Below are 24910 nucleotides of genomic sequence, written 5' to 3'. Positions count from 1 at the left end.
ATCCTCTTCGCTGTACAATTTTTTTTAAACTCAAAAATTATTTTTGAGTCATAGAAAAGGTACGTTGCTATAGGTAAAAAAATTTGAGTTGTTGTACGATTTAGTCCAGTTTTCTTATCTTTTAACTTTAATTAAATTTCTTGATTTATACATCTATACTCAAAATCTTGATTTAAATGTTTAAATATGAAAATAACCACTTTCATGGAAAATAACTAAAAGAAATTATATATATCATCATATAAGATATCTATACCATATGTTGATAAAATAAATTTAACCTGTGATAAAGTATCTACAAAAATAAATAAAAATATTAAATGTTTATCATCCATGAAAATGGTTTAAAGAAATTTCATCTTCCATACATTTATAAACTCATTCTAGTATATATGCTAATATATATAATACCTACAACATAAATTAGTTAACACATTGAAGGTAGAAGAACAAATTGAAAAACGAATTACGAGTAGTAAAAAGAAGAAAAAATATTTAATCATAAAATTGAGTAAAAGATAAACTTATAAATACGGAATAGCATTTATCACAATTTAATAAAATGGTAAATCAAAGTTAGTGTGGATAATCACTTAATGGAGCTAACTCAACAAAGTGGACTAAATCTAATAATAAGTCACAAAATAAGAGTTATATCAAGTTTTTATGAAAAAGTAATTTTTTACTCCAATTCTTAAGTAGAATACTAAAGGGCCCAAAGGTTCTAAAGATTTCCCGGATTGAGGGTTTGTTCAAAGGCCACTTAGTACTATGATCTAATAGTATTCTTCTTCACTTGTAAGTGAGATATCTTAGGTTCGATTCTTGCCAAATGCGAATTTGAACCACATTATTGTTAGCCCAAGTTTCATGGTTGAGTGGTATTCACCGGGTGGTTTACTTTCTTTTTTTCAGGGACAAACCTTGACCAAGGGATTGCATACTCACTTATGGTGCTGGCTCTTGTGCTCACATACCTCATCCACAGCGCCGACATTCCCGACTTCTGAGCTCAGAAATGAATGAAGGAATCGACGGAATAAGGGATAGGAGTGTTTGTTTAGTCAAACTTGAGCCGGTGGATGTTTTTGTATCCCTTTGACACTTTGTTGCTGTTTGGCAATTGCGTTCCTGCGTTCTGTTTACTAACGACATGAAGCACACAAGTAGAATAGGAAAAATAGCACATTGTATGAAAAGAAAATCAGAAAAACATTTTACGACCTTAATAATTGTCGGTTTGTCACCCATAAAAATGGAAGGTGGGAAGGAAAGAAAAACGAGTCATCCGTATGAGAAAGACCTCTGCCTAAGAATCTTATCAACACAAAAAGCAATCAGGCTTTCCTGTCAATTGACTTTGCATCCTTCTGTTCCTGGCCAGCTAATGAAAGCTTCTTCACTTTCTGTTACGAAAAAATAATTGAAAGGATCGAAGAAGTGTTTGCATAAAAGCAGGTTTTGCATTCACAAACTAGAATGATACATCTAGGTAAAGCCACTGACCGATTAATGCTAATAGCAACTGAATAATAACGATTGTTCATCGTCAGAAAGCATATAACAAAATCACAATATTCAATGGTTGATATCGACAAAAAGGGGACAACTAGTGGCTCCACCCTTCTAGGACCTAAAAAGATTTACAGAGATATTTTAGCCTTTTCTAACCACAAGTCTGACTTCCAGCCCACCTGCGGGTTTTGAACCCAAAATCTCCAATTTTTAGTTTTAAAAAAATCTCGTAATCCGTACTTTACTACTGGGTTACCAGCTCATGGTTGTTGATATTGACTTTAGAGCTGTTGCTTATTTGATATAAGCTCGACATCTCAACATTTTGGTACAATCTGAAAACCCAAAAGTAATCGGGAAGCTAACTTGCCCATTTTACACACTGAATTCCAAGTTTATGTATCTAAATATCAAAAGCATGCCTACTTGTCTTTTTATCCCCTCATCTTCCTTGCCATAAAATGAATCGACTTGGGGCAAAACTGGTGTCAAGTTCAAGAAACGAACTCTAGTTTGGATAAAAATGGCTTCCCTAAGATTAGATCCCACCAACAGTAATAAGCTTCTCAGATGAGTCAGAATCCCGGTTAGGAATCAACTAATTAGGATAAGCTCGCAGGTTATTCAATTACACAGTAAAACAACCAGGACCATGAAGCAATTTGTTTGGTATTTTTTTATTACCAAAAGCAAACATAGCTTTTAAAAGTAGCATGTAGGTTGCTTTTTAAAACTGCTACTATAAAAGCAGAGTAAAGCTTTTAATGAATATTTCTAATTTTTGTAATACACTATCTATTGGAGAACAACGGCTACTATTAAGTTTTTTGAAAATGACATTATTTATTTTTTCGAAACACACTATCCGTTGAAGAACAAAGCGACTACCACCACCTACTAGTACAAACACTAACCTTACACCACCGTCGTAAGTACCACCACCATAATTCATCGCCACTACAACCGCCATTGCCACCACCACCACAATCACAACAACCACTACAACTACCAACACAACCACAACAACAGGTCCACCACCAAGGGCAAATGCATTAAGGGGCAAGGAGGGTTAGATGACCCTCTGAACTCTTGTGAATCTCCATAGATAACTTAGGTGCTGCCCTTTTGAAGGTTGGAATTGCCCTTCACACATTCAACAAAATTGGCAATTTATCGGCCAAAACAGAATCCAAAGTCTGAAATTCAGAAATGATTTCCCTTGTATTTCACTGAGATCGTCGTCAGTTACTCGGTTGCAGTCTTACAAAGTATGAGGCCTTGTACGATTCGAAGAGGACAACTTGAAACCCTATTTTTCTATTTTGTGAACGACGTCATCTTGTATTATTTTGATACATGGCATAATCTGTTTAGTCTAGAATCCTATCAGCACAATGAGTGCAATTACTCTCTTTTTTTATGTAGAAATAATAATAATGAATAATAGTATTCATCCTTTTTGTAATTATATTTCAACAAATAATATACACTACGTTTTTTAAGTTGCTTGACTTTATGGTTTGTAGCTTCATTTCAATTTGTGTTGATAAATTGAGGAAGTTTTAATCTAGATTATTGAATGAGTTGAGTTTTGTGTGAGGTGTCACATCCCGGCCCAGGGGGACCACTTCCCGGGCCTGCTCCACCACCGTAGCACGATATTGTCCTCTTTGGGCTTACCATTCTCTCACGGTTTTGTTTTTGGGAACTCACGAGCAACTTCCCAGTGGGTCACCCATCATGGGATTGCTCTAGCCCCCTTCTCGCTTAACTTCGGAGTTCCTACGAAATCCGAAGCCAGTGAGCTCCCAAAATGCCTCGTGCTAGGTAGGGATGGGAATATACATATAAGGATCACTCCTCTGGGCGATGTGGGATGTCACAATCCACCCCCCTTAGGGGCCCGACGTCCTCGTCGGCACACACGCGACCAGGGTTAGGCTCTGATACCAATTGTCACATCCCGGCCCGGGGGGGACCACTTCCCGGGCCCGCTCCACCACCGTAGCACGATATTGTCCGCTTTGGGCTTACCATTCCCTCACGGTTTTGTTTTTGGGAACTCACGAGCAACTTCCCAGTGGGTCACCCATCATGGGATTGCTCTAGCCCCCTTCTCGCTTAACTTCGGAGTTCCTATGAAATCTGAAGCCAGTGAGCTCCCAAAAGGCCTCGTGCTAGATAGGGATGGGAATATACATATAAGGATCACTCCTCTGGGCGATGTGGGATGTCACATGAGGAGTTGGTTTGTATGAGTTTATAATTATGTGTATTTGCTAATTACATTGGTTTTGGTTATACTTGTTGCTATTGCTTCAACACTTCAATGGAAAAAGCATTTTTCACTATGAATATTTAGAAAAGTCTCCGAATGGAAGATCAGTGGTTGAGTGATAGCATAGTGGTTTATATCGAGAGCAATGTTTTTTCTTCCATTGATAATGAAGGATAATTGTAACTTGTATTGTTATTTCTTGTATAAATTACGAATGATGGAAACATGGTTTAATTTTTAAGGTTATATGTCTAAGAAATATTTGTGAATTTTACAAGTGACCCTCCGAATATTTTTTCCTGGATCCGCCACTGTCCACCACCACTACCGCCACCCCTACCCCCATTTTTATCTTTGCACCCCAACCACCACACCCTACTATTGGCACTACCACCATTGCTGCTACCATCACCACCACCCCAGCTGCCACCACCCTCACAACCATGTCCAATTTGGTCATTGGATATAATTATATCAATCCTTCGTGAAATTTTACCAAACGCTTTTACACTTTTTTTCATACTCACAACACTTTAACAAATATTGTTTATCAAACGCCTATCTACTTTATTTTACAGCTAATTATTCTTAAAACACATCAATTCCAAACTGGTCTATGTTATGTTTATATTGTTGTGACAGAACTTGTGACCTGTAAACATGTGGATCATTCATGTAGACAAATCATATTTGAAGATTAAGTATTGACCAAATTCATCCGAGTAAACATGTCGGACAATAACTCTTCGATGCCTGATCAAGTTATGGGTCGGTGCAAATTTCGGTAGAGTTTTGAGTAATGAGTTTTGCCAAACTTGAAGTTGTAGAGTTTGTTAATGGTACAATGTGGTGCAAATTAGTGCCTCCTTTTTTATGACTAGTAATGATATTGAGAACAATATAATTTTCTCATGTTGAGGAATTTTCTTGTTGATTCAATATGCTTTCTATATTACTGTTTTATAAACACAGACTACCTCCTCCGCCCGCCGGGGGCCTTCATTGTCATGAACTCTATGTACATGTAACCTACATTATCATACACAGTGAAAACTAGAAACGGTACTAGTGTTTGGTGAGCCATGATACATGTTAACGCTTGTGCATTTGCGTGATTACAGTATAATCTAAAGCTAGTCCAAGTACAATGTCCATGATCATCCTGTTTAAAATTACAGTTGATTGACAAGTTTAACGATAAATTAACCATATCGCCATATTAATATAAAGTCAATAATTAACTAACCTGAAAACGATTTCGTATCAAAAAGAAGCATAATCAAATCAGAGAATCGTTTATTAATTAACAAATTGCTTAATTAGGTTTCCACAAGACATCTGATTATTTAAATAGTTATTTGTCATTTCTCCTAAAATAGCCACATCGCTGCATGCAGATTGTTAGTTTTGCGTGCTAAAAACCCTCTTCTCCTTTGAAAATAGGCAAAATCCCCATCTCATATTTCTAACAACATAACCGTTGACTTCGTCCAAAACCCTTAAAATACCATGCACTTCCCATGCAATCACAGCCTCACACGATCAAGCAACTCCAAACAATTTTAATAGCAGGCATCCATCTCATTTTTCTTTTAGCCGTCTTGTGTTGAAGGAAACAAGAACTAGGTTAATATTGTTATTATTATTTTTTATTATTTTATTATAATTAAGCTTCCTTCAACACCGGCTCACTAGGGAAACAAATAAATTTATGTAAGAAAAAATATACATCGAAAGATATATAGAAAGCCGGGAGGCAAGATGGAAAAGATACAGTTTGCGGTGTTTATGGCGGCAGCGATCGGCTGCTTCTTGACGGGACCAGTGACTGCTTTCACTCACATTGTTGGAGGAAAAGAGGGCTGGTCTGTACCTGAGAACAAAACCTTCTACGAGGACTGGGCTTTTCCAAGAACCTTTGGTGTTGGTGACAGACTTGGTAAGAATTTCTTGTTGATTTTTGAAATTTAAGAAAGGAGAGAAAATAGCATCCATTTTCATCTTCTATATTGTACAAAAGGCTTTGAATTCCCGACTTAGGGTTCTAATCAATAATTGAACAAGTGATCTATATGGTTGGCTCGAAAGGGTTTCAGTTTTGAACTCAAGCGATGAGGTTCAAAACGAAACCCTAGATTAAAATACAAACAATGAGTTTTTGTTTGATCCTTGAAAATAATTTAAATAGTTTGTTTGTACGTACATTTGTAACATGCATATAATACTGGAATTTACTATTCTAAATGATTTTTGTTTTCAAATTAAACAATGAGGACGAAAATCGAAAAACCTTTGAGTTACGTAAATCAAAGCAAGTTTGGCTTGGCCTACAAATTTTCAAGATTTAGGTTTATATACTCTTAAATGCCATTTGGTATATCTATATATCTAACGATTCTTGCTTGAATGTGTCGTCCGAATTGCAGTTTTCCCCTACAGGCCAGGCTCTGGCAACGTAGTAGTCATCAACAAGGACGACTTCGACAAATGCACACAGAAGAATATCATTTACATGTACTACTACGGACCAACCATCCTCAACCTCACAGCACCAGGTGACCACTACTACTACAGTGGCGTCGGCAAGCACTGCGAGTTTGGCCAAAAGCTCCACATCAAGGTCGTCAACAAGCCCGGATCGTCTGGCAAGATTTCCCCATTCAAGCTTGTTTCCAAGGTCAAAGAGATCACCGCTGGTGCGCCTGCCCCCGTCACAGATGCGCCTGCTCATGCTCCTTCCTCAGCCACCACCATTCAAAATGTTGGCATGGCTTCTGGTTTATTGACCGTCTTCTTTTCTCTCTTCATGTAAAGAGAGATTATACGTACTTGTGATATTGCCCTTGACAAAGTAATTTTATGAGACATATCATCCGTACTATAACTAAGAGAAAATTCTTTGTCAAACATTGTACTGGAAGATGGATTTTTATCCCTATTACATGAAATAATCTTAATAATTCATCTAAAACCTGAAGCTACTATATTACATTTCCATGGAATCCTACTTTAGTTTATTTATAATGCTTAGGCCTTTCACAACGGTTCAAAAATTTTGAGTTTTGATTATTATAGAATATATAGCTTTTAGAACTACAAAACTTTCACATAACAAAACCAGTGTTATAGGCATCAAATGCATACAATCTTATTTTCATATATTGTTATCAAACTTGCATAAACTACTATGGAAGACCTTAACGGCTCTTGGATTAACAATGTGAAAAGGCAGAGATTTGACTCTTGAGAATGGACTAAAGCTTTACTTCGCTCAAGAAGGTTTAGGTAATGATTTCAAAGGAAATGGACCACCAGTTTAACCCATAAATATTCCAACTAGACAGGCCTTCAAAGTATGACCCAAGCCCAAGGGCAGAGTACTGGTAATGTTCAAATCCATTTTGAGAACGTGAATAATGGAAGAGGATTCATATTGTAGATCTCAAAGTCAAATTTTGGTTTTATACTCATTTTGACCGCAAAATATTCAGCTTCTTCTGTAAGGTAAATTATAATTTAGCACGTGTACATATATATTTTCTATATATTTGTAAAAAGTCATTTTAATAAATGTGCCAGTTTATGGTTTATAGGTAAGAAAGAACACCTTAATTGTAAAAAAAGGAACCAGTATTCTTTTTAACCTCACGTTGTTCTGTGCACATCTTTGTTTCTGCCAGCTGAAAAATTCACAATGGTTAGATGAGATATGGATAACACATTTTGAGGACATGAAAAAAGGAATAAAATTTGGATAAACAAAATGAAACCGGCAAGAAAAAGGAGAAGACATTTGGATAAAGAGAACAAAAGGAAGATTGAAAGTGCAAAAAGAAACTCAAAAGAAGTGCCTGGTTGGAGTGGAGAATGACTTGTATGGTGTAAGCACACTACTACAGTGGCGTTTCGTACAAACAATAAAAAGTCTATTCTCATCACATGTCCTTGTATCATTAGCATGAAACGTCATTGTGATAGTGTACTCGTATCATACAAGTTGCTCTCACAAATGAGTTGAATTATGTTACAATAAATATCATCCATCCATCCACTAAAGCTCATGTGAGATCTCAATGTACTCCAAAATCCAAATGTATTCGAATCCAGAGTGGAGACCCACAGAGGAAATCTCACTCAATATTCTGTATCATCACTCTTGCTGTCGGGTTGTTCCTCAACTTGGCTCCCATTTGACACTTGTAAGAATAACATCACGGCAACTTATCCAAGAACAAGAATTCATCCAATTGAATCACAATCAATATAAATTTCTTATTAAACACACTTAAGAACAAAGAAAGCTTTTGACACATACCTGCATTATTTGATCCTGATATATATATCACTCCTCTGTCCATTCCCTATCAGAACCGGACTAGGACTCAAAACTATACAAACTATCAGAATTCTGAGACCTTACAAAGTTCCAATACCGAGTGCTTTTCCAAAACCAACTGGAACTTCTCTCAATTATGCTATCCCAAATCATTGAGGATAGTTTAACAGTTTCAACGAAGACTTTTCCATATCAATCTTAAACAATATGACTGGTTCCAACTTATATTTCATACTCATAATCTTACAACACTACCTGCCTAATTTTCCACCCACATTGCATGATAATACACACTTTTGGTCTGAAAATTTTAATTTCTGCATTTACTCTTACTGCAAATATCGTTGTACGAATTTGATTTTTTGGAAAAGGGAAGCCAGCAGCTAGCTAGATATTTAGATTTGGGGACAACCTCAAATAATGGAGTGGTTTCATAATTTTATGCATGGTCACTCTCTAACCTTAGTCCTTTTTCCTTCATTTCTATACCTAAAATAATAATACCCAGCTATTGGTCAAAATTGTAGTTTTCTTCGTGACGTTGAAAGCTATCTCAATTTTGAATATTTATTTCCTGTTCATTGGAAAGAAAGTAAAATTACTTATAGATGTGTTTTTAACCCTAAGTGATGGCGATCATAAAAATTTGGGGTGGTTATAAAAAAGTACGTCTGTTTATTTTTCATGCAATTAGTTTTTTTATTCTTTTTATAAGCATGTTAAAGTTTTACTTAAAAGTATTTGGATGCGTTTTGTTAGTTCGTCGCCTACCCAACTAAATACTAGAGGATCAGACTCAAAAAGGTGACAAAGTACAAGCTTCTAGCTTATTTGGGTTTTTATTTGCTTGGTGAACTGATCTCACGGTTTAGGGTTGTTTCTTGTCTAAGGATGTAAAGGTAAAGAGTACTGTAACAATGAAAGGAAAAACCTTTTAAGGGCTTATAAAATGTTAGGCTACTCCTCATATTGCAATTGATTTTATGGTGGAACTCCAACTTTTTCGTGGCATTAGCGCAGGTTGGCCCATATGTGAAGTTCAATAGCCACACATGTTTCAAGTCACCCCAATTGTGTTATATGCGTGTCATTTTTTTAACTTTTATGATGGTTTCAGAAACAGACATAAAACAAAGACGCGCCACACTCACAACTCCCAATGTTAAGAAATACCTCAAGTTTAAAAGTTATCTCATTTGGCTTCGTTCATAAAAAAGAAATTAAGAGTACTTCGAGAAATATTAGGAATGACAGTAAAGGAGTAGTTCTACAGAAAAACGACTCTTTCATAAATGTTTTTGTTGAAAATAGTTTTATGAGATGCAACACAATCATCATTAAAATTCTTACTTCTTCATCGAAACGTATTCAACATATGCTTCATCTAGAAAGCACTAGAAAGTATTTCATAACTTTCATTTTTTGTTTCTTCTAACACTATATGCCTTAATACACTTTTAATTAGTTTTCAACACCAAACTACAATAAAAGAGTTAAACCCCAAACTTTAACATTGAAAAATAAATGGCAAACCCTCAACCATGATGTTTCTCAAACCCCCCACCCCCAAAATAAATAAATAAATAAAATGAGAGATATATTTTTGGATGTAAGGGATTTTTTTTTTTTTTTTTTTTTTGAGGGATTGTAAGGGATTGTTGTGATTACATGAATCCTTCGCATCCCTCGATTGTTATGAATGGGACAAATATTAGTGATTTCGAATCTCTTTGATAGCTTGGATATCTGTTTAGAATTTACAGCCACAAAAATTATGTAACATACAAAAATATGGACGCGGAGAAACGAAACTCTCCTACCAAAACTGTTGAGAAAAGTCAAAAAACACAAAATCTAATCCCGTGCCTTCCACACAATCTCAAATGGGCCTTGTAAGAAAAAAAAAAACAAAAGCCTACAAATCAGTGGGCCTGGTGGTGCTCTAATCGAAAAACGCATGGCCACGTCAAGTGGGACCGCAATCGCAATCTGATGGCGGAGACACAGTGAAGAGTGAGCTAGACTGGGAGACGGAGGTGGGGACCAGAACAAAGAATGGGGCCCAAAGACAAAAGGCCCAGTTGTATCACTTGCATTGCTCGAGGTAGGATGGAAGGAAAACCGTTAGCCTAACATGACGTGTAAGGCTGTGATTGAGTGATTATGTGGGGAGGTGGGGGGCTATGTAAATCTACAAGATTTTGATGTTTTGTGCGGGAAATTTGAAGCGTGGTTGGGGCCTGGGTCTTGTGACTTCCTTTGTTGAGAGAACAGAGGGCCTACCCCCAACAAAGGCTGAGGGACATAGAGGCACGTAGGCTCGTGCCCCAAAGTATGTCGCAAATGCTATTTTTACCACAATTTTATACCATCTTATGTGTCAGATGAGTTGAACAAGTTACATTATTTAATTTCAATTTTCTTATTAATTAAAACACTTAAATAAGGATAGCATTATTGGTGGTATATAATTAAAACACAATTAAATGCTAATTAATTTAGATGATGTAGCTGTCGATATTAGACGTCACCTAAGGTGGTATATAATTGTGGTATAAAAACATGGTAAGAATAGCATTATTGGGATTTTATGGTCTAATTATACCCTCATTTGTACAATCTTTTAAATAAAGATGGAATCTATATGTGTTGGTGAATCATATCTATATTTTAGAAATAGTATAAATGAGTAATATAATTAGGTGATAAATGTAACATTACTTAACGAAAATATTTGGCTCCCCATGTAAAGATTACTTGTTGTAAGTAAACCGTAGTTTGATGAGTGAGAATGAGAAATCTAGCTACAAGATAACTTTACACGTTATAGTTCATAATTTCTTGTACACTGTAAATAATTTGATGAGAAAAACTTATTTACAACAAATATGTCACTGTTTTGGTATATCAAGTATGTCTTGTACATACAAGAGTGCGTGATCCACTTGTATACTACTAAGGTTGCGTATAGTTGTATATGTGTTAAGATTGTGATTTACAGTTAAAAAGAATTTAACTAAAATCTCGTTTGGAACTGTTTCTTTAAAAATATTGATACTCAGAAGCACTTTTAATAAAAGCGGCTATATTAGAAGCACATTGAAACTTTTAATAAAAATATAAGTGCTCTCTAGTACTTATACTTGAGGTGGATAATGATGTAGATGGGTAAGCAATAAGCATTGTATTTTGTGGCATGATTGGAAGTTTTGTTTTGGTTGGTTAGTTCATGCATTTACATGGTCTCATTTGAGGTTAATGTGTACCTAAGTGAAGTACACATTTGCAACGTTGAACTCGAAGAGTGAAGTTCCCTAGCTAGTTCTCTTTTAACTCGGGAAATCTTCTAATTGCTGCAAGTGCATGCTTAAACCTTACCTTATTAGGTGGTTTAGATTAGACAGGATTAGACGGAGTCTGATTTATATATATTAAGTTTTATCTCTGTAAAGAAAACTTGGTGTGCACAAGCTTTTTCACGGTGATGCGCGATTAGTACATTGCTCCCGTGCACTTGTAGCTTGGGTCTCGGACTAGTACAAATTACAATACCACTCCAAGTTCTGCAACCACATTACTACGATTTCAAAGAGAAACACATGGCTCGAGTACATTACCACTCCGAACACAAAAACCCCTTGGCATTTGCTGACCACTCTTGCAATTGGCTCACATGCCATCCTTGTTGATGACATGCCCGATATTGATGATCACTTGAGGCCATCTCCAATCGAAAAGGTTAAATGTAGCCTCATTCAGAATTATTTTTAAATGAATAGTGTCAGATCATACTCATATACCATCTCCAACCGAAAGGGCTAAACATAGCACCTCGATAATTTATTAGTTTTAAGTTCATACTTCAAATTTATTGGTTAATTTAATTAAACTATTGTTAGATGTTTTCAAATCTAGCAGTTGAATTTTAATCAAGTATTGCAAATGAGGAGCTATGCTCCCAAAAAAGGGCTAAAAGGGAGAACTACAATTCGCCAGCATGATGCCCCTTAGCCAAATAGTGGTTTGGTGGACTCCATAGAATTATAGTCTAGCTACGGTTGGAGATGAGTTTTTGAACAATACAGATCATTTTTTAGGGTTTAGACCTTTAGCCTTCTCCATTGGAGATGACTTCAACTTGAATGGATTGTTGCTCATACTCATATGATGTATATGATTGTAGGGGACCCTAAAAGTTTAAGGAGCCTTGTAGAAATTTTCACTACAGAAAAAAAAAATCACAAATAGATTCGGCAAAAAAACAGAGAAAAAGACACATTGGGGTTGTCAGGGTACGTTTGTCATGTTAGCTATGTTTGCAGGCTATATAAGGTCTCAGGTTTGTCTTCAGAATTTGCCAAAACCTATTTAATAAGGCATTTGGCACTTGTTTGAGGAATCAGCAAATGGATGTTTGGATTTTGTGGATTGGGGACCATCTAGTTGGCCCCGGTATTGTGTGAATTTTTCTGCTGCTCCAGTGGGTGAGGCACAAGGACCCCTTGATTGCTTATCTTCAACCCCGACCATTGATTTGATTTCAACCTTTCCCCCTTTTGTTACATTAGGTTTACCTGATACAATAATTTAAGTGCTTCGATTCACAATCTAACAACATACAATAATACAATAGACGTACAAAACTGGCATTTAGTTTGATAAAATGAATGATCAATTGGTTTCATGTAAACAACATGTGATATTCATACAACTTCGGTCTGCAGTTCACTCCAAAGTGAAACTATGGTGTTGATACTCATTGTAACTAGATCTTATCGACAAACACAGATACGGAGTGAGAGTTCAAACGGAGGAATAAGGCTTAACATGCAACGGGTTCTGATGCCAATAGCTATGTCTATGCATATGAGAGACGCACGGACATAAATGCTATTGAAAAAACCGAACAGTGTATTTGCATTTGGTAGTAATGTTTTACAATTATGAATGTTAAGAGAATGACGAGCAAGGTGGTGGGGATGGTGTTTGTGGTAACAATAGCGGCGTTGGAGTGTGCAAAAGGTGCAATTGGACAGAGCCTCTAAAATTTCTGAGGGGCTCCCAAATTTTTTTATCAAACTATTCCACATCAGCAAAAAATTTCTAGTAGGAAAAGATTTTTGTATACATATGATTGTGGGTTTTTCTTTTCAGTCAATCTATATTACAATTGATTAGGTAGTGATTATACTTCTTATATTAATTTTTTACTATTCTCTAGTAATTAACAAAAAATACTTGTGAATTACTTTTTCACAAACACAAGCGTATTTTCGTATTTCTCTTTTTAGTCGTGTTAACACTCAAAATTTGTAGGTTAACAAATTTAAATACTAGACCCTTGGTAGGCTTGGGATATGGGCTAAAATGGAATGGACTCAAAGGTTTAAATGGTTCACTCCCTTAAAACTGGGCTACATTCACTGTGTTACTCAGATTATTTTGATTTCATGACTAGAAATATCGTTCGGCTAAAACATGAACTCTCTCTCTCTTTTCCAGTTGTCCGACCTTAATATTGGAGGTTCCCACCCTTTCATTTAAGCCCTTAATGAAACCCTCAGCCTTGGGTATCCCAACTTGACATTCATGCGACAGCAATGTAAACTAGTATACTGACACATTTCCACATATCAACCAAACACTCAACAGTGAAGTGACATGTATTAAGTTGAAATGACACGTTTTCTCAGAGTGATGCCGGCTAAGTGTCCTGCTCGGTCTTGGTTATCCAACTCTGCCTCTCCGAACGTTGCTTCGACTACCTTTAAGTCCCATCCTAGGTCTCTGCCTCTCTGCCACTGACCAGAGGCTTCCACGTGGCCTGATTGACATATGGGTAAACCTGTTTCTGGAGACTGTTGTTATAAGCTATCAACCTGCACACGTGCCTGGGCAGTCGAAAAGCTCTTTACATATCCTGGTTGGGCTAAGCTCATAGGTGGTCGACTATAGTGCTTAGGGGTATCTTCTTCTAAGTCCCTTGGGCCTTGGGATTCTCAATCTCCCTTGGGCTTTTCGTGGCTTCTCTCCCAGCCTGTACCATTATGTGGGTCTAAAAGTGCCTAACATTACAAGTCATGCTCTTTTTTCATAAAGAGCATTCAACTAGTGAGAGTGAGATGCTGATTTCGATTAAGTTTGAATGTTGATTATTGAATTTTGTATGAATATATTATCCAACAAATTATTTTCTTTGAAAATAAGGAGAGTCATTTTATTAAATTCGCACAAGGGCCCTAAATTGTTAGAGATGGCATTGTGTGGTAATAGTGGTGCATGGTGACGTTGGCGGCAATGGTAGTGGGTGTGGTGGTGGTACATTGATACTTATAGAATGAATGTGGTAACAATGGTGATGGCAGTGATGACATGGAGATGGTGGCTGCAATGATGGTAGCAAGGATGGTGTTGGTGGTGGCAATGGTGGTTTAGGTGATGGTAGAGAGTTGGCGATTGTGGTGATAGCATGGTGGTGAAGGGTAGTGCCAAAGGAAATGGTGGTTAAGGGTGCGGGAGGTGATGGTAGCGAAGATGGTAGCAGTGGTTCTAAGCAATGAGGGTAGGTGATATGACAGTGACATTTGTTTGTGGAGTGGTGGTGGCATGGAGTGTGGTGGAGATTATGATGGTAGAGATGGCAGTGATGGTGACAATGGTCATCGGGGTGTTGGTTCTAATGACCATGATAAGGTGGTGGTTGTGGTATACATGATTGAATTTTTTTTTTTTTTTCTTCTTAAAAATCTAATGCAGTTGGGCGTATCTCTTTTTTCTTTTAATTGTAAACCTATGAAGCACTGGTATTTTATAAAGAGTGGTTTTTTGTACACCCAATTTTTATTTTTGGGTAACTATATCATTTAGTTTAACATTTTAATTTTCCTAACATTATTCTTTTCGAAAACGCATCCAAACCACCCAATCATTACATAAGGAACATGACTATATATGTCTAAAAACTATTAGTCCATCTCCATCCTATCCAGGCATGGTTGTATCAAATATCTAATAAAGATGTCATCTAACCCTTCAATAATTGGCATCTTTTCAAGCCTTATTTCCACAACACAATTCTCTCCCTTTTTCATCAAACATTTTTATTCATTGTCTGACAGAGAAATATGTACATCCAAATTGCTGTTTTTTGGTCTCTCTCTCTCTCTCTCCCATCTGGTCACCCTATCCACGTGTGTGGCTCTGAGCAAATGAAAGCCCCCAAGCTCCCTCGCACCCAGAGCAGCCATAACCCTGCCACTATGTATAAGCATGAATTCCACTTTCTACATTCCATCACAACGTGGCAAGTCTCCTATCAACATGGTAAAGACTCATGAGATATTTTTTGGAGTGGGATTCTCCTCTCTCTTTTATTCTCTTCCCTTCTCTATACTCCTATTTAAACGGTTATGGTTAAGTCACTTCAATATTTTATATTAATTTTTTTTTAGAAAGAGAAAGATAAAACAGAGAATGTGAAAGGAGGAGATGGAAGGAAATGAAAAGAATAATAGAGAGAATCCTAATCCTATTTTTTTTCGGTTATTCGAAACATAATACGGTACACCACTAATTCGTGTTCTTCTAGTTCATATAGAAAATTAAGTAGCTAAGGAGCGGTGATAATCTAAACAATATAAATTTGGATATGTTATTCACAGTTGTTATTAGCATACACATTTATTAAATTGAAGAGAAATTTGTATATGAGTGCAGAATGTTAACCTTTTTGCTTTTACAAATGATTTTTTACACTAATAAAAGGAAAGAGTGAGAGTTTGAACCCAAAATGCAATAAATTAAAAAGAAAACTCTAAATTGAGAGTGTAAGATAGCATGTTAATTTGGAGTGTCAATAAACAACCCCTATATCATTATCTAAATTTCATTTTAACGTAGTAGAATTAATGCCAGCCAAACAAATAATTGTTGACATATATGCTAATGTTCAAGGAAACAATTTTGACCTCACAACGTCACAGAAGTTAATATATCATACTGGAGATGTTGTTACTAATATATATATGTTTGTAATAGAAATGAATTGGTTGGAAACTGTTGCAGTCATATTTAGAATATGAATGTAATTGTATAAATCTTAATAGATATGAGAATGTATCTTATATTCCTATTAGGAGTAGATTACCTATTAAATGTTGTAATCCTAAAGGAAAAGGATTGTACCTATCCTACTACTATAAATAAAGGCACAATGGGGTGAATCAAACACACCTCACAATTAAATCACTCTCTCTTTTGTCTAACCATAGTCGGCCCCCCTCTCTCTCTAAACCCTAGATCGTTCAATCAAATAGGCTTACAACACATTATCAGCACGCTCTTGCTAGAAGCTGAGGAATTTGACAGATCGTAGGAGGAGGCTATCTTCCACAAAATTCAAAGGCTTATTCGTTTTCTGCTAATCAGGTATGCTTAAAATAAAAACAAGATATTTGAAATGTTCACGAAGCATGAAAACATTCCCCATGATGCATGAACCCCTATATGTTTATATTTTCCTTCCGATATATATATATATATATATATATATATATATTGTATATGTTCATATATTTGTCAATATATATATTTGTTTCATTCATCGCACAATTAAATTGTTATGTGGAATATGTGAGTCAATGTATAAAGTTAAATTAGAAGCAAATATAGGTTTCCTAAACCCTAGGTTCGAAAAATTAGGTTTTTTTTGGTATTATCGTGGGATGGCATCACCCTGATGCTTTTGGACTACCTGTGCAGCCCCTGTTGGGCTTGCTGTTCCACAACCACGGGCATGCAGCCCTAGTTTCTTGGTTCAAAGCCCGTAAGCCTAGCTTGCTTGGCCCCTGTGTCACGGCTTTCAACAAACCGAAGCCAGCCTATGCAACTGGGCTTCCCTCGCCAAACCCAAAGGCCAGCAAGCTTGCTGGGCCTTGCCCCGTGCCATCTCCCTCTGCCCCAAATGAAACCCAGCTGCTACTGAGGTTTTTCTCCCACCCATTGTGGCCTACAGCCCACTCCCGAGACCCCTTTTGGGCCTTGCCTTTTACTCAAGGCACACAACCTGGGCCCAATTATTTATTGGGGCTATATTTCGACCCAATAATATTATTTTAATATAATTTAGCTTCTACAATCGACACCGCATGGCCCGATTTATTGAATTAATTAAAAGTGACATGCAGTCCATTAATCTGATAATGAATCCAAAATTATTGACCTAAAGATCACTTTTGGACATTAACGATTCAATAATTTATTTTTATACTTTCAACCGTCACATACTTTCGTAGTAACGAAACTCTCACACTTGAGTTCCCGAATAACCTCAAATCCACTATATTCAAATTAATATATTGCATTATGTGTTTCTTGCAAGAACCTCTCATTATGAACTAATTGCCATATGAAACCTACATGTTCTACGATATATGTCTATGGCTTACCATATGTACTCGCGTTTTTCCCTCTATTTTAGGGACATGTCGAACTTGAACAAGCTCAATTTCTTCACTCTATAAGTCTCTGGAAGAAACTATCTGAAGTGGGTTCAAGATGTGAAGCTCCATTTGACTGCAAAGGGTATTAGAGCCACCATCGAGACACCTATCGCTGACAAACATGTTGACAAAGCTCAGAAGGCTATTGCAATGATCTTCATTCGAAGACACATCCATGATGCACTGCAGACTGAGTATCTCGTTGAGGAGGACCCACGGACCCTCTGGCTTGCTCTGGCCGACCGTTTCGATCACCAGAAAAACATATACTTGCTTGAAGCAAGACACGACTGCAACATCTTCGCTTCTAGAACCTTAAGTCCATGAATGAATACAACTCTGAAGTTTGTAGAATCCGTTCATTGTTGAAATTCTGCAAAGTGGAACTAACCAAATCAGATCTCCTGGAGAAGACCTATTCAACCTACTATGCCACCAATATTATCCTGCAACAACAATATAGGGCACAGAATTTCACCAAGTTTTCGGATTTGATCTCTGTTTTACTTCTTGCTGAAAAGTAGAACCAGCTTTTGATGAAGAATCATCAAGCTCGACCTATTGGCTCGAACGCCGCGCCTGAAGCGCATAAGATTAATTCTAGCAGCCATAAACAACGAAAGCATCATCATAGCCGTGGCAATGGGTAGCAAGCCCCACCACGGGCCCAAGGTCAACAAAGTGCCGCACTTAATGGAAGAAATGTGACCCAGTATCGTCCACCACTCGCCCTTAAGGTCTCAAACTTCAAGAACAAGGGCAAAGCTCCCGTTCAGCCTGCTTCTACTAAACTAGACATGTGCTATCGCTGTGGGTCAAGGGATCATTGGTCACACGTATGCCGAGCTTCCTCTGAAACTATTGCCAAGTATCATTCCCGTCATGAGTCTAACACATGTGGATCATCCAGAAGATTCAACTGCATCAATGGAGATATCGGATTTTCAGGAGGCGTCAGCGCCTATGGACGAATTTAGGGTGTTTACCCCTATTGGCCGAACCCACTAGGAGTGGTCGGCCCTAACCCCTACCCCCCCCCCCCCCCCCGGCGCCCTATTTTTTCTAGGTCTATGGTTTAATTTTGAACAATTTTTCTAAGTATTTGGAATAATTTGTTTGGTTTTGGTTTGTTTTGAATTATGGATTGTTATTTGAATGGATATTATTTTCTCGAATTGCTAAATTAAATGAATTGACTTATATTTATGCATGTGACCAATTCAATCAATTTATTTATAGGTATGTCTAGTGGGGAAGTTAGTTGTCTGGCAGATAGTGTAACCACGCACACCATCTTGCGTGAACGACACTATTTTACTAACTTAATACCCAAGAAAGCTCCTTTGACAACTCTCTCAGGCTCATCCAACCTGATTGAAAAATACGGAAAGGCACGTATTCATGTTGTCTAATGGTACAATTTTAACCATTAAGGAGGCACTCTATTCTCCACGTTCCATAAGACCGTTGCTGAGTTTTAAAGATATTCGAGATAATCAATATCATATTGAATCCACTGAAATAATGGTTCTGAATTTCTTTGTATCAGTTCATATGAATATGCCCAGAAATGTATTCACGAGAAGTTGGAACGTCTGCTGAGTGGGGTATACCTTACAACCATTTGCGGCATAGAAGCCCACAGTGTGGCTGACCCTATGCCTAAGTTCTAGGACACTTTGTTGCTTTGGCATGACCGTTTGGGACATCCTAGACGTGACCTGATGCGCCGTATCCTCAAATCTTCACACGGGCATAAGTTACATCCCTATGTAGTACTCCCGCCATGCAAAGCGTGTTCTTTAGGGAAGTTGAATACTCAACCTCATATAAAAAGATTATTCATGACCCCCCTAAGTTTCTTCAGAGGATTCAAGGGGACATTTGTGAACCTATCTAACCAACTTGCGGACCATTTAGATACTTTATGGTGTTGGTTGATGGATCGACACGATGGTCACATGTTTGCTTATTGTCCACACGCAACGCCACGTTTGCTAAACTCTTAGCTCAAATCATTAAGCTAAGGGCTCACCACCCTGATTCTCCGATTACATCGATTCGACTGGATAACACTAGAGAGTTTACGTCACATACTTTTGATGATTATTGTATGTCAGTAGGGATTAATGTAGAACATCATGTACCTCATGTTCACACCCAAAACGGCCTGGTAGAAGCTTTCATAAAGTGCCTTCAATTGATAACTCGGACTTTGGTTATGAGAACCAAACTGCTGGTATCTGCCTAGAGCTATGCAATATTGCACGCAACTATGTTGGTCCGCCTGAGGCCCATCGCTACCCAACCACATTCACCGTTACAATTGGTCACTGGATACGAGCATGACGTCTCGCATTTACGGGTGTTTGGGTGCCCCATTTATGTGCCAATAGCACCGCCGCTACGTACCAAAATGGGTCCGCAGAGAAAAATGGGAATCTATGTCGGTTATGATTCACCATCAATTGTTCGCTACTTAGAACCCTTGACAGGAGATCTCTTTACCGCACGTTTTGCAGATTGTTACTTTGATAAGATAGTCTTCCTATCGTTAAGGGGAGATAAGCATGCTAACGTTTCTGTAAAACGCCGTGAATTGTCGTGGTATGCTCCCACTGTATCTCATTTAGATCCCCGCACTGCCTAGTCTGAAACTGAGGTGCGACGAATTATAGATCTTCAGAGCATTGCTCAAAGCATGCCGGATGCTTTTAATGATCTAGCTAAGGTGAGAAGATCACAGATACCCGCTGTAAACGCACCTTTAAGGATAGATGTACCCCACGTACGTCCACAACCCACCTAAAAAGGCCAGACCGTCCCCGAAGGTGGGGAGGTCACACCTACCATGTGGCAAGGTATATTGGCGGCTAGCCAATCATTTGCTCCAACCCTGAAGCGTGACAGACCCCTTGGTTCAAAGGATTCATAACCCCAGAAGAGGAAAATAGCACCAACTAGTGACCCTAGTTTGAATCTGACCATTGCTCACTCATCTGTTCCAACACATGAGGTTATTCTAGATTATGGTGATGCTTCAGACGAAACATGCCGGCCTTTTGAGAATCGCGAGATTTCGGTCCACTACACAGTATTGGATGAGGTTTGGAATAGGAATAAGATGATTGTCGATGATGCATTCGCGTACTCAATAGCTACTGACATCATGCTTAACAATGACATTAAACCATGTTCCGTCGATGAATGCCAACGTAGAACCGATTGGTCAAACTAGAAACAAACAATTCAAGTCGAACTCGATTCACTCGCAAAACGTAAGGTGTTTGGACCTATAGTTCCTACACCACCACTCGTGAAGCCCGTTGGCTACAAGTGAGTTTTTGTGAGGAAGCGTAATAAGAAGAATAGTGCGATACAAAGCAGGCCTCGTAGCGCAAGGCTTCTTTTAGCGCCTTGAGATTGATTACAAGGAGATGTATTCCCTTGTAATGGACGTTATAACGTTCACTACCTAATCAATTTGGTAGTTTCCGAAAAACTAAATATGTAGCTTATGGACATGGTAACCGCAAATCTCTATGGGGATCTAGATATGGAAATTTATATGAAAGTTCCAGAAAGACTTCCATTAACTGGTTCAAATAGTTCTAGACCACAGAACACTCTCTCAATTAGGTTGAGGAGGTCACTCTACGGATTAAAACAATCTGGGCGGATGTGGTATAATTGTCTGAGTGAATATTTGACAAGTCAGGGTTATGTGAATAATGAATTATGCCTTTGCGTGTTCATAAAGAAGTCACATTCCGGATTTGCAATCATTGCATTTTATGTCGGTGACATGAACCTCATTGGGACTCCAGCAGAGCTTGAGGAAATTGTTGCACACTTGAAATCGGAATTTGAGATAAATGATCTTAGGAAAACTCGATACCGTCTCGGCCTAGAGATCGAGTATTGCTCGGATGGAATCCTAGTACATCAATCGAACTACACCTAAAATGTGTTCCGACTTTTTAATGAGGATAAAGCGAAGTGATAAAGCGAAGCATTCAAGTACACCCATGGTCGTTCGAACTCTAGATGCTAAACGAGATCCCTTCCATCCAAAGAAGGATGAGGAAGAGATTTTGGAACCCGAAGTTCCTTACCTAAGTGCAATTAGGGTTTTATCGTACTTGGCTCAGTGCACTAGACCTGACATCTCCTTCACTGTGAATCTTTTGGCAAGATACAGCAATGTGCCCACATGCATGCACTGGAATGGTGTTAAAGACATTTTCCGCTACCTCAAGGGTACTATGGATTTGGGCTTGTTCTATACCCACGAATCTCCGAGTGCTACCGCCCTCTATGGTCCTCGGATTGATTCTCGCCTTATTGGTTACACAGATGTTGGATATTTGTCTGACCCACATAGGGCACGTTCTCAAACGGGCCATGTCTTTACTTTTAAAGATAGCGCTATATCTTGGAGGTCTACCAAGCAAACGCTAGTTACGACTTCGTCAAACCATGCTGAGATTCTCGCCCTGCATGAAGTTCTTTTACTCACACCAGCAGCATCAGAACATTGAAGTCAAGTAAATCCGTTCTCATGACAACCTGGCCGATCTCTTCATCAAGTCATTGCCCAAGGTTACATTTCAGAAGCTCATCCAAGGAATTAGTATGCGTAAATTATCTAAGTTGAATTGTTTGTAGTTCTCTTATTTAGAAGTTATGTCTAACTCATTATGAAAGATTAGCCCATTTTTCACTCTCTAATGTAGAGATAAACTTTCAAGGGTTGAAGAGTATCTCAATCCAAATTTATTGGTATTGAATAACTTGCACCTACAACTATGTAAACTAGTCAGAATTATATTAGATTGGGTCCAAATCTTATCAACTCAAATTAATCACCTTTAAATTTTGATAATTCAAATTTCTAAAATAAACCCAGCACTTGTGCAGTGCACCTCCACATGCGTTTGCAAATTAGGCAAAATAAAAAAAATATTATAAAATCCATATTACCTTCAAGGACTTACTTCTGTGTCAGTCACGTGCCACCGGCACGTGGTAATGAAAAAGAACAAACGCACCGTACACAATTTGGGGCCAAAACTTGAACTCACCGTACACAATAATCAATTACAAACCAAAACTGATAAAAACAAAAAATATTAAAAATTAAATTAAACACATTCCGATTTTCCGTTCCCGCCGATCCAAAATTTGCCGTAAAACCGGCTATACACGACCGGAAAACTACATTATTGCATACGTTGTTGTCTCACAGGGCAACAAGAGGATCGGAACTAAAGAAGTCGCCGATGTCTTTGAAATAGTCGTCGGTGCACCATGGTGACGACCCGAACCCGAAATCCCAAACGGAATCGACGAACATCTCGCCCAGGTTTCCGAAATCGGTCATTTCTTCCTTCAAAATACCGACATCATCTCGGAGACTCGTCTCCTCAAAGAAGTCAGGTATCGAGGTTTCGAAGTTAAACATGTCGTCCGGAATAAACGTTTCGAAACTCGTGTAATCCGAACACTCCGACAAGCTCTCCGAAACGCAAGAGTCTTCTCGGACATTTCGGGCTTCAGTGGCTTCCGGAACTTGTTTCGGACACGGCGACTCTCCCTCTTCGTTGGAAGGCCCCTCTTCGTTGGAAGGCGAGGGACACCGTAACACGGAAGTCGGAGAACAAAGGTGGTTGTGCGACTCGTCGCCGGAATAAAAGCCCGAGCTAACTTCCGGCTTAACGTCAGGCAGAGATATCGCCGCAGGAGGAGCGAAGTTGGTGAGCGCGTCGGGTCCACGCAGCTGAATGGCAGCGTTGTCGTACACCACAGCCACTTCCTCGGCCGTGTCAAACGTTCCCAACCAGAGCCGTACACGTCGCAGAGGATCTCTAATCTCCGCCGCCCATTTTCCCCATGGCCTCTGTCTCACGCCACGGAACTTCTTCCCTGCCGGAGCAGCAATGGCCTTCAAATCCCTCCGACCCCTCGCCTGAGCTCTAGATTTTCCAGCCGGCCTCTTCCTCCCGGTCCTCGTAGTCCGACTCCTCCAAACTGCAGAGTCGGTGTCCCTGTTTGAGCAGGACTCTATAGTAATCTCGTTGACGAACCTCTTGACCCGGTGGCGAGCACCAGGAAACGAGGACTCCTCGGCCTCGTCGTCGCTTGAGGAGTCGGTGGCGTTTCCGTCGGTGACCATTATCCGTACAACACGCGGCCTCACCAACTCGAACTCCGCCGTTTCCGCCGAATTTGCCACCATCTTGGTGTGGCTCCGATGCTGCGTGTATTTGACAGCTGGATGATTCATATCTCTCGGAAGAAAATCAAAGGAGAGTACAAATCAGAAGCTGAGTGGCATTGAGAGCGAGTCGGGAGAGTGAGTGAGTGGGTGAGCGAGTCAGTGGTGGTGGGTTAAAATAGAGGTGGAGAAGCAGAAGGAAAAAGATGAGATTCTTTCAGAGCACACGAGGCGGAGAGAATAATAAAGACAGAGAGTGAGAGAAAAGAAGCGGAAACAGGCGTGAAGGAGAAGCTGCTTCTGCTGCTCGAAACGGAGTGAAAACTACCAAAAAGTACCATAAAACGACGAGAAATTTCACGGAAAGCGTCGTCAAGAAAAGGAGTGAAAAGGGAAAGAGCGTGAGGGAGGAAGCAGCAGCCCTTCTCGGCAAACGGTACGGGAAAAGAATGGGAGATTTTCAGAAAAGCTCCGAAAGGCAAAAGGTGAAAGGGAGGGGAATAAATGTTTTCGGAATCGGTTTCTGAAAAGCAGAGAGAGTGGTGACGGCGGCGGCGGCGGTGGGTGTAGTGAGAAATGAGGGGAGTGTGTGGAGTAAGTGAAAGAGAGAGAAAGGAGAAGCACCGTCTCGCTGGATACCAAAACTACCCACTTTATAGGATCCCCAACAGCCGTAATCGCTAAACCCGGTTCAACTGCCATCTCAATTACTTTTTCTTTTTGCCTTTTCTGTCCCCCGAATAATTAAATCTATTTTTCATAATTAATGTAATTAGAAGGCGGGTGGGGCCGGGACGTGCCGGGAGTGAGTCCGGCGGGACTCGCAGATATTTTACGAGGCGCCGCATAATTCGGGCAGGGGTGCGTGACACGTGGAGAAGTGGGACCATTGAGAGGAGGAGATCCAATGGGAGAAGGGGAAGGGTGGAAGGGTTGTGGGGACCGAGCTGACTCAGCAGCTGGAGTAAAAACTTATTCTTGGAATTCGGGATTCGGGTCACGTGACAGGACACATGGGGTTCTGCTTTGACTGAAAACTAGATTAATTAGTGATATTACTCCCC

At 38.9% G+C, this 24910-nt stretch overlaps 3 protein-coding genes across 3 annotated transcripts; 2 read left to right on the top strand and 1 right to left on the bottom strand.

The window, feature by feature from the left end:
• The first annotated feature begins 5371 nt into the window (after positions 1 to 5371).
• Positions 5372 to 6734, top strand: LOC137711872 (umecyanin-like). Its single transcript, XM_068451028.1, has 2 exons — positions 5372 to 5732; positions 6220 to 6734. Exons 1-2 carry the CDS (start codon positions 5555 to 5557, stop codon positions 6603 to 6605), a joined length of 564 nt encoding a protein of 187 aa, XP_068307129.1. The 5' UTR covers positions 5372 to 5554; the 3' UTR covers positions 6606 to 6734.
• Positions 6735 to 21657: 14923 nt separating this feature from the next.
• LOC137712258 (secreted RxLR effector protein 161-like) lies at positions 21658 to 22170 on the top strand. Its single transcript, XM_068451365.1, has one exon. The coding sequence runs from the start codon at positions 21658 to 21660 to the stop codon at positions 22168 to 22170; it is 513 nt and encodes a 170-aa protein (XP_068307466.1).
• Positions 22171 to 22604: 434 nt separating this feature from the next.
• Positions 22605 to 24452, bottom strand: LOC137713708 (ethylene-responsive transcription factor CRF2-like). Its single transcript, XM_068453049.1, has one exon. The coding sequence runs from the start codon at positions 23913 to 23915 to the stop codon at positions 22872 to 22874; it is 1044 nt and encodes a 347-aa protein (XP_068309150.1). The 5' UTR covers positions 23916 to 24452; the 3' UTR covers positions 22605 to 22871.
• Between the last annotated feature and the right edge of the window lie 458 nt (positions 24453 to 24910).

The sequence above is a fragment of the Pyrus communis genome, chromosome 13 (assembly GCF_963583255.1).
Source record: "Pyrus communis chromosome 13, drPyrComm1.1, whole genome shotgun sequence".
Taxonomy (NCBI): Eukaryota; Viridiplantae; Streptophyta; class Magnoliopsida; order Rosales; family Rosaceae; genus Pyrus; species Pyrus communis.
This window is presented reverse-complemented; position numbering and strand designations above follow the sequence as displayed.